The sequence below is a fragment of the Lepisosteus platostomus genome, chromosome 2 (genome assembly GCF_059453375.1).
Source record: "Lepisosteus platostomus isolate fLepPlt1 chromosome 2, fLepPlt1.hap1, whole genome shotgun sequence".
In the NCBI taxonomy this organism is placed as follows: Eukaryota; Metazoa; Chordata; class Actinopteri; order Semionotiformes; family Lepisosteidae; genus Lepisosteus; species Lepisosteus platostomus.
This window is the reverse complement of record NC_142612.1, coordinates 72457701-72475267: the sequence shown is the minus strand read 5'-3', so window position 1 is coordinate 72475267 and position 17567 is coordinate 72457701. Positions and strand designations below refer to the sequence as shown.

At 36.5% G+C, this 17567-nt stretch overlaps 2 protein-coding genes across 2 annotated transcripts in view; one reads left to right on the top strand and one right to left on the bottom strand.

The window, feature by feature from the left end:
- The window catches only part of psmd1 (proteasome 26S subunit, non-ATPase 1), a 54061-nt gene that overhangs the window by 14993 nt on the left and 21501 nt on the right, over positions 1-17567 (top strand). The gene's annotated exons all lie outside the window — the stretch shown is intronic.
- On the bottom strand, positions 91-15872 carry htr2b (5-hydroxytryptamine (serotonin) receptor 2B, G protein-coupled). The gene is made up of 4 exons (XM_088617024.1): positions 15246-15872; positions 12758-13533; positions 5447-5647; positions 91-1875 (listed from the first exon to the last, which is right to left on the bottom strand). The coding sequence occupies exons 2-4, from the start codon at positions 13146-13148 to the stop codon at positions 971-973; spliced, it is 1497 nt and encodes a 498-aa protein (XP_088473150.1). The 5' UTR covers positions 13149-13533; positions 15246-15872; the 3' UTR covers positions 91-970.

The window sequence follows — 17567 nt, the reverse complement described above, 5'->3', positions numbered from 1 at the left end:
TTCCTAATGAAATTGGCTACAATAAACTAATCGCCTATGTGAGTGTTCTGGCATTGAATTGGGACAGACAAAATAAAACGCAGAATCTGGTTTTCGACATTGCCACATTTTATGTGTAATTTTGAATCGATATCTCCTCTACACAGAATATTTATATTTATAATGTCACTAAAGCATTATTTTCAGACAAGTATGTCTATAAAAGTTGACTTTTAGTCAAATATGAAAAAATGTTGGCATTATTCCTTGTATGGAAATTGGAAACATCTGCTTTTGATCATATTTGTATAACAGTATCTCAGTAAAAAGCAAAGATAAGAAGGGGTCATCTAACTACTGTTGATGTTTTCCAGCATTTAAGAAAACATGTTCAAAAAGGCACGTAAACTTTTTTGAAAATCTTATTACAACAGGAGGAGTGCACTGGAAAGGCAAATTCTTGTGGTTGAGTCTTCCTTGCAATCATTAGCCTGTTGGTGTCCTGTGATTGTTGAAAGGATTTGTATAGAAAGATCTATCAGATTGTGACATACAGTATAGATAGATACATTTAGGCGAATACCTATTCTTTGTCTTGTTCAGATATAAAATCTCAACCAGGTAAATACTGAATATTATGGGAATTATGCAGTTTGAACCATGTAGAGTTCCAAGTTTCATTTTAATACCTTGCTTCGATTGCTACTAAAATGCAACCTTGTTTCTTAATAGTAAAGAGCTCTTCTTAAGGCTCTTCGTTTTGGCTGTTTCTTGTCTACAGAAACCTGTGACATTAAGTTAAAGCTCCATCACATTAGCTTAAGTGCCGCTTGTCCTTAGAATGTCGTGACAAGTAACACTGAGACTGACATCCATAATGTATTCATGCAGTTCTTTTGATATATGGAGTGCACAAACCGACAAGAATGCTTTCACTCTAAAGGACTTTAGCCTTTCCTTCTTTTAAGCCTAAAAGACACTACATCTTGAGCTACACATAGCTGACCTGCTCCTGTTTGCCACCTTCATTCTCAGTTAGAAGCAGCGTGTCTAAAAGAATGGCCGCAGAAGACTGCATAGGTGGAGACCGCAGCCGTAATGGACTCTGGTATGTCACAGGACTGATCCCATTTCTCATTCCGTGCTTCATGAAAAATTTTGAGTTCTCTGTCACAGATGAGCGAAAGGAAATCCGGGCCGGTGTCCTGCGATGCACTTTAGGAGGCCTAGTCCCACCATAGTTACAAGTAATGTAGCGACTAAAAGCCTTCCGGAATGTCTTGTTAAAGAGCGTGTACACCAGAGGGTTGATACCAGAGGAGATGTAGCCAACCCATACAAAGATATCCATCAGCCTGCCAGCAATAGCAGTGCATGAGTTGCAAAGAACTGAAGTAACATTGGTGATGAAGAATGGGCACCACATGACCACAAAGAGGAAGAAGACAATGCCCAAGACTTTGGATGCCCGTTGCTCATTGCTGATATTCTGCATGGACTTCTTGCCCATTGCAGACATTCTTCTGATGGGAATTTCCTCCCCCGTCACAGCATTTGTGTTGGTTGGAATCTGATTATTTCTGGAGCCATCAAGCATGGCTACATTCTCCTTCTCTGGGGATGAGCTTGCTGGTAGCTCTCTTTGGAAGACAGTAGACACTGTTGATTTGGAGAAGCGCTGGGATGCCCTGGACTTGAGCAGATAGGCTTTCTTCTGCAGCACCTGAATGGTCAGCAGATAAATAATCATCATGATGGTCAGGGGAACAAAGAAGGCTGCCAAAGAGCCAAAGAGGATGAATTCCCTGAAACAGTCAATCCTCAGTAGACAGGTGTCGTTGTTGAAGGTGTTATGATCATTTTTAAGGCCTTTGATTGGAATGGGTAAGGCAATACCTAGGAGAAAGCAAATAAGATTTATTTTGATTTTTACAAAGCCTTTTCGGTAACTTAGTTCTCTCATTTCTTTAAAGCCCATGGACAAGACAGATATGTCTGAATGGAATTATGTGGGATTAAAATAGAACCTTATGTAAATTTCACTTTTTATCATATGAAACCATTGTAGCTTCTTCCTTTTTTGTACTGTGGACTGGAACTGGTGTCTGGTTACAAATAGTTTGCCTTGTAGGTGGGGTTTTTGTGCAGTCAAAAACCGAAGGACTTATGGCATGCTCATAAACTGTCACAGAAAGTTTATTTTCCTATCTGAAAGCATTTTAATTAATTGTTTATATGAACATAATGGCTACTAACCAAGATTTTGCTTTCATCAAACATGAAAGAGAAATTTGTTAGTGATCGTTTTTTGTATCTGGGATCCTACTCAGCCTATGCCAGCAATATTTGAATTGGGGGAAAGCAGTGTGTAATTAATTATTTGGTTAATTGCTTACCATTAATGAGTGTTAAAAAACATTTCAAAAGGTCACTCAAAGACAGTATGGTTAAGACTGTTTAAAAAGGTGAAAAGACAAAGGACATTAATTATGTTGATCAAGATTTAATTGATTAAAATACAATTTGTTCCAGTACTCCTTTGGCTTTATAGAATGTATTGTACTAGAACATGTGGCCGATGCCAAGACGAACAACAGCTTTTTAGAGTACTGTGAAATCTTGCAGCCACAGGACAGTTTTCACCTTGTTCTCCTCCAATTCCCTGCCAGTAGCACTGCCTGGCTTGTTATTGTCACATAAAACGTGCAGTGTGTTTTATATGTTGCTATATGTTTTTATATGTTGCTGTAGAAGCTAATATTTAAAAATTAAATTAAAAGTAATTGTTTAGAAATACTCAGTGCTCAGCCAGTGCTGAAGAGTAATGAAGAATGCCAGTTCCTTTTTTTGCTTATAGAATTGTATTATCACCAGGGGCTATAGTAAAATGTCTTTTGGAGTCAGGCCTATATGCGTGCTTAACTTAATATTTGATTTTCTTTATGAGTGATGGGTGTCATTCTTGAATTCAGAGTGAGTGGCTTGGAGAGAATAGGAAGATTTGATCTGTAGAAATAAAAGCTTAATTTCTGTCTTGTGTTAATTCAGCTCTAACATGGAAAAGCAAATTTACCGTCTGCCTTATTTTTTTACTGTGGGAAGTCACATATTGTATGTCCATATTTTTCCATGCACATTTTGGTACCCATATATTTAGCTGGGTTAGCTGAAGTAATCTGGGTAGCTCAGTCATACAACAGCAGTGACTAGTATTGGTATTTTAACCTCCCACCTGTTACGAGTGCAGAGACCTAACCACTAACTTTCCAAACTAAAATGTCAAGTTTTTTTTGTTAATTGCTTGGTTCAGCAATAAGTCTTACCCACTTATCTTTATATGCAGTTCTCACATTTCGTAGTGTTTGTGTTGGAATTTGGTTGTTCTTACGATAAGCATGGCATGGCTTGAAACTTGCATTTATCCTGAAAGGCTGACATGTACTTTGATTTTAGTATTGCTTTCTTTTCCTCATTTCTTTTAACTTTGTTATACTATTAGTGAGTGAAAAACACTCCTTACAGATATGCATTTTTTGTGCATCTTGAGTATTCACAATATTTGAAACTATAATGCTTCCCGTGATTTCACAAAGATGGCTTTGTAATAGTGAGATGAAGTGAAGCTGCCTTGTCTTTTGTGGAAGTTGCTCTTTGCTGTGTGCATACCCTCAGTAGCCTCGCCATAAACACCACTGTGTAGATACAGGCACGTCTGGTCCAACGCGATACTGTTCGCGTGTTCCTGGAAAACGCGCCGTCTACCTTTGGTTCAGTAAGAATAGGGTGAGGGAATCGAGAGTTCCGATTCACAAGAAAGAAGGTGTTTTTTTCTGTATGGGTCATATTATTAGCTTGAATGTATTACTTCTGCAGAATTTGTTTTTCTGATCATTTTAAATGGCGGAAAAAATAGATCACACATAATAAGCCTTAGTATTTATATCACCAAGCAATAAGAATTCTGCAGCAGAGGAGGATGAGACCACGTTTTTCTTTAACATTTTTAACAATACACACTACTGTCATTTTTTAACTTAACATAAAGAACGTGGAATAAATTTTAAATAAAATTTTAAACAATAACCACAAGAAGATGCAGTTCAACATAAACAGTGAAAAATAGACAAAATAAGGCATAAAATGCTAAGCAATAAGAAATTCTGCAGTGCAGGAGGGTGAGAAAGTTTTGCTAAAAAATACATTACAATGCGCATTACTAAGCCTAACCCAGTTTAATGCTTAGAAAATGCTTGAGCCAATTCATATGTTACTGTCAAAAATAAGTTTTTCAAGCAAGGCTTGTGCAGTTAGGGGAGTGGAAGACATTCTGATTTTGTTGCACAAAGAAAAGCTGTGGGATTTACTTGTGTGCACAGATGAAAGAACCACCTTGTGTGTGATCTTGTGAAATGCATCGGAACCCGGAATCTGGTCCAATCAACTAATGCCTAGAACTACTGTATAAGAGTGCACAAGTGCTTTCTTTTCATCAAATAAAAAATGAAGGAACAGTAACTTAACAGTATTTCTATACAGTATTTTAAGTGCACTAAAATCTGTAGGAAGCTGAACTCTTTAACTGCTGTTGAACTTTGCAGTTCTGCTGTGAGTGAACCTCATGATTATGTGCATGCCTGAGTAAGACTAATGCTAGAACCAGATTTAATTCTGATTTAAGAACTGTGGAGGTGATGCTGCATGCAACTCTCTGGATTGTAAAATGACCTTTTCTAAACCACAGAGGCAGGAGCTTCATCTTGACATTGATAATCGGTTTAGGAGCAGAAACTTTATAGTTGGTAAGCATAACTTTTTATTGGAGTTCTGGATGTAAACTAGCCCTGACAAGTTAACTGTGTTGTAGTTTTTCCAAATATCCAATTTTGAAATGTAGAATTACTTTGTATTTGTTTTTCTGAGAAAGCACTACTACCAAGCTGTGTTCTTGGCAGAATTTTGTGTTCTTCTCAGATGGAAAGAAGACTGAATGGGAATTACTTTCTACAGGTAATGTGCCTCTGTATTTCAGTGACTTCTCATCCTCATTGGTGTTTTCTGGTGCTTTTTAATCTTTTTATTTGAAAAGCAATCACTCCAGTTGTTTTGTGTTATGAGGTCAACTCTCCTTCCTAAGAAGTTTCATATGCAGAGCTGCTGCAAAGATTTTACTGCCATACCAAGTCCAACTCCAGCCATGGCAACTGTGCCAATGTTTTCTCGTAATGGCTTCAACATGAGCTTAGATTGAATGGTCAGGAAATGACTGGCAGGAAGCTTGGAATAGTACGAATAGTATGATATGTCATTGATGTCTTCCACAAAAATGTTGTTTTCTATTTGCCAAAGGGAAGAGTGTTGTGACTTCACTGAGCAGGGATGAAAAACGTGTTTTCTTTTTCTTTACTGATAAACTACGTCTGGTTTGACACGAGCTCAAGAATGCATTCAGCCTTGTCGGTCTGCTTACCAATGGATATGAGCCAAACGGCTGCAATTTTTGCCATAGCTTTTGCTCTGGATTTATATTGGCTGTGTTGGATGGGTTTCTTGATGGCAATGTAGCGATCCAACGAGATGGCACAGAGGTGCATTATGGAGGCTGTGGAGAACAGAACATCCAGGAATAACCAGATGGGACAGAGGAACCTGGATAGGGGCCAGCTGGAGTCTGAAAGAGAGAAAGAGAGCATTGCTTTGTTGCAGAGTCCTAAATTAGCAGTAAGCTCCTAGCCAGATTTACGTTTGGTTCATTCTAAGGTTGGAGAAATGCAAAAGGTCCACAATCAGTATGTTAACAGTACAGAGAAAAAACACTTTTTTTAATTGCCGTAAACTGCTTGTAGACATTCACACCCTAAATACTGACTTTTGAGGGTTTTTTTTTTTGGTAGTATAAAAACAGTTGTATCATGAACCATCCTGTTCTTCGTTATTTAAATGTAGTAACAGTTTATATTTGGCTTTATTGCCCCAGCTAAATTATTGACAGTTTTATTGCTGTTTAGATCACAACATTCAAAGCAGGAGCCGTTACGATTTCTGTTGTCTAGACATGTACTGCACCCAGCTTCTGTGGGTTTGTGACAGCAAATATTGGTTTATCATAGAAACTATAATTACCACTCCTAAAAATATTAGCATTCATATTACCTCTCACCTTACCTCTCACCCATGATCTGAACCTCACAGTGCCTTCTTTCTTACCAAAAACCCAAACACACATTGAAATCTACCTCTACCTCACATGTCAAAAAGCTCACTCCCCATAATTTTCTATCCTTTATTTCATTCTGTTGATGCCTGTTTTTGCACATCTGATGTTGTTTTGCACATTACCTGTTACCTTTTGTTGTTTTGCACACTGCCTGTTGTCTCTGTCTTTCTTTTATTATACAATTGTATTGTTGTTTTTTTGTACTACTAGCTAAATAGCAATTCGTTATACCTGTATATGAGTATAAAGGCAATAAACTTGAACTTGAACTAATTCAAATTGTATAATGGAAATCCATGTCAGTCTCCCTGTTGTAGGAGTTTAACTATTGTAATGTTTCATATCTTCTAATTATTTTGCTTGACTTTTTTAATCACCATCCTATGTTTAATAAAAAATAAGCTAGTTTATTTTGGAATTTTCCAAAATGGAAAAATATGGTAAATTCTTCTGACTGTTCTGCTTGTTTTGTGTAACTGTCTTTAAGGCTCTTTGCAGAACATGTTGTGAATGTTTCTTCTGCATGCCAACTATGTGAATAGATTAACTTCAATACCCAAGGCTTAAGACTGCTGTATTGTTAATACACTGTTTATTTTATAAGTCGTGTGTTCAAAGAATGAATTTACTGGAAATCAACCTCTGTTATTACTTCTTATTACTTTTTAAGGAGCTGAAAGCTCAGTAGATGGCAAACTTGATTATTGGTCGCTTACCAAAGTTCCCAGAGAGCATTGTTTATTTAGGGTCACAGAAGTAACATTAGTGGGTAAAATGGGTAGGACCAATTGATAGGAGCAAATGAATGAAGAAAGAGTTTGTCAAAAATGTTAGAAACACTCTCCTTCAAGACATGAGGCATTCGGAATAGTACTAATGTTTTTTTTTTAATTTCCTAATTCTTGTAAGTATGAATTAAATGTTCAAGGGTAAAGAGAAGAAAACAATAGTCTATGGAAATGCTTTACAAATTCAGCTAAATTTATTTCGTCTAACATTACATTGGGATTAGCCTTTGTCCTAGCGAGAAACAGCCAGTGGTGAGGAAGCTTATCTAACTACGAACTCCAAGGCTTTCACCCTCAATACAATAATGTGTACAGTGGAATTTTTAAAATAAACTCTGAAACGTACTGTATTTTCCTAAGTATATATTTTGTGGAGCCTCCTTAATTAGAGACATCTGTGTGTACTGAACAAGAGCTGGCACATCAGTGTTGCAGAAGCAGTGTTTTTTTACTTCAGCGTGTTTTTTTTATTTTAAATTTATTTTGGTGTTTTGTGGGGGGGACATTGTCTGACAAAGCCTTAGGAAATAATCTGTTCATTTTAACACATTAAGGTCAGACCTAGCCTGGGGGATAGTACAGCTGGCAACTTTTCCTTCCAGGAATTGCTTTTATCTAGATCCTGTTCTGTTTACATCTTCCGTGCTTAATACCTGAGGAGTAATGTTTTTTAACCTGCTCCTAATTAGCAAGTTGTAGCAGGTTACATAGTGACAGTTTTGAGGCGGTGGAGTTAGAAAATGGGAAGATTAACATTTGAAGCGAGGGAGCTCTGAATGATCATTTCCAGATTATGAAATATCTTAATTAAGATCTCACGAGTGACAGCTCGCTACAAGACTGCATTCAGATTCTGTAGCAAATACAGTACTGAGGGTGTGACCTGAAGTCATTTACATCAACCATAAGAAGTAGTGTTTGGCCCTCTTACGTTTTTAACTTTGTACAAATTGTAGCCTTTGAGAGGAAACCTCTGGTTTCCTAATTAGAGTGCACCGTTCTTGCTGTACAGTAAATGTAGCAAAATAGGCAAGGACTGTGTTTTATCATCTTTGAAGTTAAATAATTGTAATTTTTTTAAAGTAATCTGGCTTTACAGGACACTTTAATTAGCTTCAGCCGCTGGGCTAATGTGAGATACAATGTGCAGAGCCTTGTGTGTATAGTAATGCCACTAATGGCCTAATGTATAAGAACTGATTATTTTTTAGTTTTAATAGGAAGTAGCAGATTCTGTACTAGCAGCTTATTCCTAGAACAAAAACGTATTCCAAATTTCCAGTATTAAATCTTAATGCAGTGCGATGTTACTCATAAAAACAAAATATTGATAGAAGCTTCTAATATGCTCTAAGCTTCATAAAATGAGGATCTATTCAAATAATCTGCAGCTCCTGGCTCCTTCAGTAAAGGCAGCATGTCAAATCCAATGTCACAAATATGCACTAACTTACATTTATTTTTAATAGAAACATCGTTCTCTAAGAATGTAAGTTTGTTTAGACAGCCAAAAAATAAAATCATTGAAAGATTTTTCTTTTTTATCTCTTTTATTATAAGAAAAATTCAGGGAAAATTTTGTTTCCCAAGTTACCTTTTGCTCCCACAACCAAATTGGTTTTACTAAATTCAAGAATGTACTGAGGGACAATCACAATGAATTTGTAAGTCCTGTGATTTATTTATCACCAGTCTTTAGGGAGTGCCAAAATATTGTGAGATATTTGCCATGTCAGTGCTCGGGGTTTCTCCGAAGCTGACAGATTTATAAAGCATTCAAAGCATTCCTTCAGTTCATAAATATCTTCTGAAAAAATTGGGCTGAAAAGCTTGCATCTTGATTTTTTGTTCTTTATTGGTATAGTTCTTTATTATCTGGGTTTCCTAAAGTACATTTTCGTGGCAAACACCAAAGAAATCGTATTTTCATTGTGAAAAGATGACTTCTCTTTCCGATACCTCTTTAAATAGGAATAAATCTGGTGGCATCCCCGTTCTATTTTGATGTGGTAATTGGGAGAGTTACTACAGAGAACAGCTTTCTCTTGGGGTGGCAGTGCAGCAAGCCAGGTGGCCAGCACTCTGCTTTACTGTTACAGGATGACTGTCATTTAACCTCACTCTCTAGCAGGTTTCTGTGGTACATCAAAATGACAATGAAGCACTACACTAGAGCTCTCCAGGACATTTACATGACAAGTTCCAGAGAGGTGTGCATCTTCAAATTAAGAAAGCAATAGCTTTTGTATTGGGTGTGTTGAAACAGGTTGACGCTTCATTGCATTTTCTTATTGTTAAATTATTCAGCCTGTTTACATTGAAGTCCACATCACAGATCTTGGCACACGTGAAACCTGAGGCCATTTCTTGGAATCAGGAAGTACGGTCACACACTGGAGCAGTGTTTTTCTCTGTGTATTCTTACTGCGTCTACTTGTAAGAGTGTGCCACACTCTTTTGTGCACTTTGTTAAATTAGAAGGTAGAGAGTATTTTTGTTTAAGGTGCATGTGGCTGTTGTGGCAGTTTCAGGAGGATTTAAAGGGGCTGCTTGCAATAGCGTTTTACAGTTTTTGCCCAGTTCAGGGTTGCATGGGAGCCAGGGCCTATCCCAGAAAGCAAGGCAGTGTTCTGCCTGGACAGGACTCCAGTCCATTGCAGGGCAGACTCACATACTCACACCAGGGCTTGTTTTCCTAGAAGTCAATTAACACACCAGTGTGTTTTTGTACAGTGGGAACATGTGAAGAACATACAAATCCACGCAGAGAGCAGCCCATGTCCTGATTTTAACCCAGGTCCCCTGCGCTGCTTGGCAACAATATTGACCACTGCACCACCATGCCACCTACAGTAGATGGAGTGTTCATGGGTGTAAAAGCCTTTGTGTTCTTCAGATAAGCATAAAGTAGGATGTGGTCATTTGGGGGAAATGGTTCTATCATTTACATATTTCCAAAGACCCATCTGTGTGTAGTAATATTGGAAAGACATTGTCTAAAGCCACTGTTGGTTTTGGATATGGGAGATTCATTAAGGTGGCTCCACCCGAGCCAGAAATGCCGCATGCTCGAGCACCCCAAATCCGTCTCACTATCATCGTACTTTTCAAGGTACTGACAAAACGTTTTAACTAGCCAGCAAGCCAGATCACCATGTGCCTTGCAGATGTTCAAGGTAATTCAGTTTCTTAAAGTTATGAGAGGGTTTTAGACAAATGTTTGTGCCAAAAAACATATACGCCTAAACTAATCTGCAGAGACACAAGAATGGAGTAAAGATGCTATTTGGAATCTAGTTTCTGTGCCGAAAAGTTTTTGGTGCTTATGCTTGCTTTTGACTCTTGAAATCGTAATTGCACTGGCTTTGAAATATTTTATATTTATATTTTATGTATTTTTAAACAGGAAATGGGGATTTTCAACACTTATTTAAAACAGCATACTTAAGTCATCTTAAACCGTGATGATAAAGTTTTAATAAAAGAATGCATGTTAAGAAAACTCTAAAACCAGGAAAATATTCAAGACATCCAGTAGAAGTTAAAACAGGCAATTCTGAAATATAAATTGCAAAAGAAGTCATGTAGATTTTCACTGTGTACAAGAACAATTTAAATTATTGAGATTAGTCATAAATTATGTATAATTTTTAATTATCTATAATTATATGAAATGTAAACCATGTTTGCATCTACATGTTTTGATTACCATTTTATCTGACAAAAAATACTGATCTGTCTCGGGACGTTTTGTTGTGATGTTGATCCAGAAATACGTGACTATAATAGTAATGAGCCATTAATGAACAGAAATATTTCAGAAATAATGTAAATTATCTTTACAAGTCTGTTTAAAAACTACAATATTAATCAGCACTAGATGACTGATAACCACTTTTCCTTATTTGATTAAAAATGTCAGTATATAAAGCTGCTCTTTTGTTTTTTCTCTTAAAAGAATTGTTAAAGTCTCAGCTTATTTTTCCACCATAGTATGTTTCATTCAGGAAAGAATTTGTTTTCTTAAGAGACCGTTAGCACATTGGGATGGGCTGTGCCTTTACAAATATACAGTATGTCACATTTTTATATGTTGCAAAATGTATATGGCAAGTACTGAGAGTCATTAAAATGCACAAAAATGGGGTGTTTGACCTAATAGCATTTTAATACTTCTCAGTAGGTACTACAGTTTTGTTCTGATGAAGGTTTATGTACTCTTGCCTGTAACATTATTAAAATTTTTTGATGTAGTGCGTTCAGTGGACAGACCTCATGCCACATTTTTAAGCAGATTTTCTTAACAGTGGACAATATCTAAAAATATTCACAAGGAAATGTACATTAATATGATGTAATAAAACAACTTTTCTGTCTCAGTATTTCTCCAAGACTGGGGAAGTGTAGGTCCGTTGTTATACTGACGGCACTATATATATGGCGAGTTATACATTGGCAGAAAGGTTATTCAAAAAGATAGACTGGCATTACGTGAGATTATTAATGTATGAAAATATATCTGCTTAAATCCATTTCAGCGTACAACTTTTTTGCCGTGTCGTCTTTCCTCAGTCTTCGGTCTGTTTCTCCAGCCTAGTGATAACCACTAACACTATTTAATTGATCCTAATGGATATTTTACCTCTTCAAAGTACTGATTAATGACAAAAAAACTGACTGAACTGGTTTTGTAACTGTATGTAAATTTATTTTTTAAGCTTAAAATTTTTAGTGCAAAATTATAGTAATCATAATGAGTAATGCATTGGCTAATTAAAGCTTTGTTAAGTGAAGATGGGGTATATATATTACTTTAGCTCTCTGCTCTATAGCTTCTGCACAGCCTACATTAAGCTAATAAGGGAAAATCACACATTTTCTTTATTCATCTGCCCTTTTTTATAATTGAGGCAAAGACTTCCGAAAAGTCTTAATACGCTGCCACTGTAAGAAAATCATGGTTTAATAGGTTTGTGCTCAGTGGGTGAATTGATTAAAAGTTGATGTCATTTTCAGTTATTAGTTTTATACAGTGCTCAGGAAGTTCGACATTTAATTAAAATGTCAAACAGGCATGTGAATTATCTGCTGTACTGTCTGTTGGTTTAGCCCTTGCTTCATGTAAAAGAAGTTATTTGTTTACAGTGGTAGTGGGTGGGGCCTGAGGGGTTCGTGAAGACAGTATCTCTTTTGTTTTTACAAATAGTATATTTTATTTGGGTTCTCTTACATAATGTCATTTTCTTTCACTTTTATGCTTTGTCTTTTCTCATAGAATCCTTTGCCATGTGTCAACAATCTGCATTATCTGATCTCGGATATCTTCAAATCTATTTCTGTCTTTGTTCATATTAAATTTCAGATCTCCTTCAACATTATGGTTCAATACTTATAATATTTATGATCTCACCGCTTGAGTAAATTTCATTCATTTTGTTCTTACTACTTGATTTTTAACATTTAAAAGGTGATGTTTTTCTTAATTTTGTTTTCTATAAATTTGATAATTTGAAAAAATATAGAAGATCTCCTTTTTAGTTCTTAAGAGTTTGCGTTTGCCTGTGGTTTCCTGGGTCCTTCATTACAATGGGTTAATTATTATATATCCTTGCCCACGATGGATTCTTAAATCCCCACTAGGTCTGACTTGATTAAAGGGAATTCAAGAGGTATCGGGGAAGGAAATATTACTGATACTGATCTTTAGGCTTATCGAGGCTGCCTGCCTTGGTTTGTTACAGTCCAACAGGGGGTGATATTAAGGAGGGTTACTTACTGAAAAGCACTGTGACAAGGGCGATGGGCATCACAAAGAGCCCCACCAGCAAGTCGGCCACTGCCAGAGACATCAGGAAGAAGTTGGTGGCATTCTGTAGCTTCCTCTCCAGAGAGACAGCCAGGATGACCAGGATGTTGCCCCCTATTGTGGGGATGATGAGCATGATGATGAGCAAAGAGGGCCAGCGCAACTGCAACTGCCTGGAGCCCTCTCCCATGTCAGGCAGAGAGCTGTTGGCTAGCCCTGAAGTGTTCAGTGCCAACAGGTAGGGACTCTGCACATGCGTGCCTTGTAGAGGAGCAATGCAGTCTTGGTCAGGCATGTCGATGTTCCGCGTGTGTTTCCTCGTCTTAGCTGGTGCGACAGTAACCTGGAGCTTGGCCAGCATGGTCACAGGGTCCCACGGGCAGATGGAGAGACAGGGTCGCTACAACTCCAGCAATAAGGAACCCATGATTTTTTATCATGTGACTATAGAATAGGGTGGTGATGTGGAAAACAGGTTGTTCTTCTGGTTATCGTGTTATTTTCTTAATCAGTAGCCCTCTTCTTCAACATGTAGCTCCATGGCGCTCAATAATAATCCTTCGCTGTACTGTACTTCCACAGGCAAGAGCTCTGAAACGTCTTCTCATTTAGACAGTGTTTAAAAATAAGGCACGGACAAGTTGTGTACTGCCTGTGACAAAATGATTAAATTCCTTTTATTCCAGGTGCCTTCATGTACAGTGCTGAACAGTATATGGAAGGTGTTTCTTGATCAGGCAGTTTTCCTAAATAGAAATGGACATTATTAGTACATGGAGTAGCCACGTCAGCATTTCTTCACTGTTTGTACTGAAGCTTGACAAAATCGTTCACTCTAGTTAGAGCTAAATATGTTAAATCCAAACAAAATATTCATGTAATTGTTAAAAATTGCTTGTGTGATATGAACCTGGGATACCTCATTTGAATTCAGTTTACAAGTCCTTCAGTGTTATTTTTTTCTATCTGAACAATGTGTTCAAGCTAATTAGCACTTTAAAAAAAGCTGAGGTGGTGCTGGTAATAAATAATGAGCAGTACTGCAAAAAAAAAACCTTTTAGAACAGCTCAAGAACAAAATGCGCTGTGCGTTGTTTTCTTCACAATTCCACAATTTAATTCAGAACCATGGAACACAAAAAATGTGCTTAAAATGTGGTAGGTCATTTTTAGTAATATCTAACTTGAAAGTAAGGCATCCTTTTTTGTTCATTTAAATTAAACTTTTGGTTTTGGTTGTCCCATTAAATTATGTGTAATGTCGGAAGGCATTTTATTGCAGTCTTTACAGTCTTGTTTTCATTGGTGATTTATTCTTTTTAGATTAACATTATTAAATATAATGTTATATTTAACATTTTATCTTAAACATTGTTTCAAAAAAAGAATCAGCCCATCTAACAGCATGGTTATTTAATTTTTTTTTACCTTAATTTCTTTCCCTACTCACAGAATCCTTTGGCATTCTTTTAGACTTTCACCCCCCAGAGTAAACTACTATAATAGTTGATTTAATCAGAATACAATGTGTCAGAATACAAATTTTCAGTTATTTAATGTAAGTTTCAGTTATAACCTAATTGTTTTTTTAAGAACAGGTGTGCTGAAATATACAGTATGTGCAGATTTACTTTTTAAGTGATTTTCCTTTTTTGTTTGATATCTGAAAACGAATGTTTTTTCCACCTAATCCAGAATTTATTGTAAGAAATATCTTACTCTGCAGGGTGAGAACGAATTTGGCCTCTTTAAGTCCTTGACCCATTAATATAATATAGTAATTTTCTCTTCACAGAAGTTAATCCTATGTGATTTACAGTCTAATATACCATTCCATCAACTTTATTGTGTGTATTTATAGTTGCCTGCTTTCTGCATGTAAAATTACTTGCCCTGATGGGGAAATAAGTAATGTCTTTAAGAGTGCTTGTGACCAAACCAGAAAATCTTGAGTCGAACATAATGTACTATATGTAGTTGCTGAGAATTTTTTTCTCTTACTGATTCACTTTCTTTGTTTCAAGAATATGCAATTTAAAGAATTATACTTTATCCCCTTTTTATTTTGGGATGTTACTCAAAAGATTTTAGAAACACAAATCATTTCACTCTCCAGTTAATTACGTAATTGACTTCCATTGCATTTTCACCTGGCAATAGAGAGCAGTTTTGCAAGTGATTTGCAAAGCAAATTGATTTACTCAGAATAGAAACAGGGCTGTCTGTATTTTTGCAGTTGTTTTGATGCTGTTTCTAAAAAAAATACAATGGTTCTCATTACACATAATTACTGCTTTATATAATCTACCTTTTTAACTGTAGAGGTTGGAATTCCTTTCTGGAAATGATGTAAGAATACAGCACTAATATTTTTTAAAACATCAAAGTTTAATAAATCAGTTGCATTATAATTTTTCATTGAGCAAAGGTATTTATTTGGTCAAAAAAATGTCCTTACCGTTACCATTATTGCTTCAGTACCTTTCATACATTCCTCATTGGTCAATGGCCATTCCTTAAAATTCATTCAGAGGTGCTGTACAGTAGAATCTGTTTTGACTTAATCACTCCAGAGTTTCCCTCGTCACTGCCTGGATTGCCTCTTTACCTCTGGCTTCCCTGTATCAGTCAAGACGGTAACTCCTTGTGTTTTTGAAATCCATGAAGCCATCAGCTTTTTTTAATGAAAAGAATCCAAGTTCTAAGAGCTTTTTTTCTTCACCTTTTTTTTTTTTAAAAGCGGGGTCTCCTCTCTGTACGTTCCATCCTTAAAGGGCTACTTTCGGTCCTTGCTTGCGTAAATGATCGTGGTCTGACTTTACATCACCTATGGCGGGCTCAGGTTTAAAACTTGCGGCGGTCTGTCTGTGGTCCTTTCTCTCTCTCCCTCTTCATTCCCTCACTCGCCCTCTCTCTCTCTCTCTGTCTCCAGTTCACTCGCGCTTTCTCTTTGCCCTCCCTCTCGTTCTTTAGTTTGCCTGTGACTCAGGCTGCAAGAAAACAGATGAGTGTCTCTTAGCTGGATGCGTGCCAGCAGCTCTGGGAGGTAATTTCCTTCGGCGCAGCAGACCTGCTGTGTATACTTGTCACTCTCTGCTCCGTACGCTCTTGGGATAAGCAAGGGTGGAGGTGGTGGTTTGGGGAGGAAAGAGGGTTAAGGGGGGCAAGAGGGCACAGATTACCCCGGTAGTGACTGGCCACAACACAGCCTGTAAGATATCAATGGAAAGGTGAGAGTCCCTACATCCTGGTTATTGGATAATGTCATGAAGTGGAACAGTTTTTTTGTCCTGCTAGATATGTTTACAAGCTAATCCTTTGCTCTCTTATTGTTTTCGTTTTTTTTTATCCAGTCTGAAGAGTTGTAGGTAACTTGGTTCGTGTTCGAGGGACCTGAGATAGTAAGTTTAGTAAGTTTGACAGTAAGAGTCACGTGCTCTGTTTGACAATAGAGGATGTCGCTGAAACTCTGTCTCAATCCCACTTTGCTTATAAAATATCCCAATTTAGATTTTGACAAAGGTACAGACTCCTATTGAATTAGAAGATTCTTTAGATCTGGAAATTTTAAACTTTCATTTTGTCTCACTTTTTATTTTCTCTGATGTGAGTTAAATGCAAAGGAAAAATAATTTGAGATCTCAGTTTAAACTTTGATAATATATTGTAAGTGTATTACAAATGAGCAGTATTCATAGAAAAAGGTAGCATTAGGCAATGAGTAAAGACTGATGTAAAAAGGCCATTTGATTCATTGCATTGGCTGGTGATTACAGAAGTTATTAGGTAATTCCTTGTTTTCTTAATGGATAGTGAACATTCAGGTGAATTACCTTGTCTGGAAAAAATGTTTTCATGTGCTTTCTATATCAAATAGCCAAGGGCAGTGTACTTGGTACATGAGCTCAGTTCCTTCATACTAAGTCATTTGTTTGTAATGCTTCCTTACAGTGCTGGGTGAACGAGTTCTGATACCTGGAAAGCTGATGGATCTAAATCTGACAAAATAATTTATACTCAGACTTGCATACAACATTTATAAAGAAGTTTTCAAATATATAATGTTAACATTTGAAGAATGTTTTTATGTCCAGTGCTTCCTTTCAATTCATTATTCTCTGTTATTCTTCATAGTTATTCTTTGTATAATAATGTATATATTTTTAATTAACATAGTTAAGAACTGCCTTTGCTATTATTTCTTTTAAAACAAGAACGTTCCAAATCTAGTGGGCTGTGTTACAGTTTTTTAGATGGTGGGTAGAAAACCCCTATACACAGAAACTGATCAAATCTGCCTAATTTGTAAAGTCAAAACCTTCACACAACAAAATTAAACATTAGGCTGTGTTGTGAAAATACTGTGAACTCAAAAATGGTAAAGTTCTTAATGCAGTAGACATTATCTTTGACAAATCCAGTGAAGTCTTTCTTTGGTTTCATCTCTTCATGCTTTATCAGCATGTAACTTCTACTTATTTTGGTGGGTAATTGAAAATAGACACTAATGGCTAAAAGGCAGTTTCTAAATGTGTGTATGCTACATTAAAAGAGATTAATTGATGGTGAATTATCTAATGCTATTGATGTTCATCATTATTTTCATAATTACATAATATGCTTCAGTAACTTCTGTTTTTATGTATATAGTGTTTGACAGATTTGTTAGGAGATAGGTATGTCATTCACTTAGTTATGGTTCTGGAGATTGTTAGCCTTTTTATTGTTGGTGAAAGTTTTGTACAGAAAAGTAAACAAAAAAAATAACATAATGGAGAAA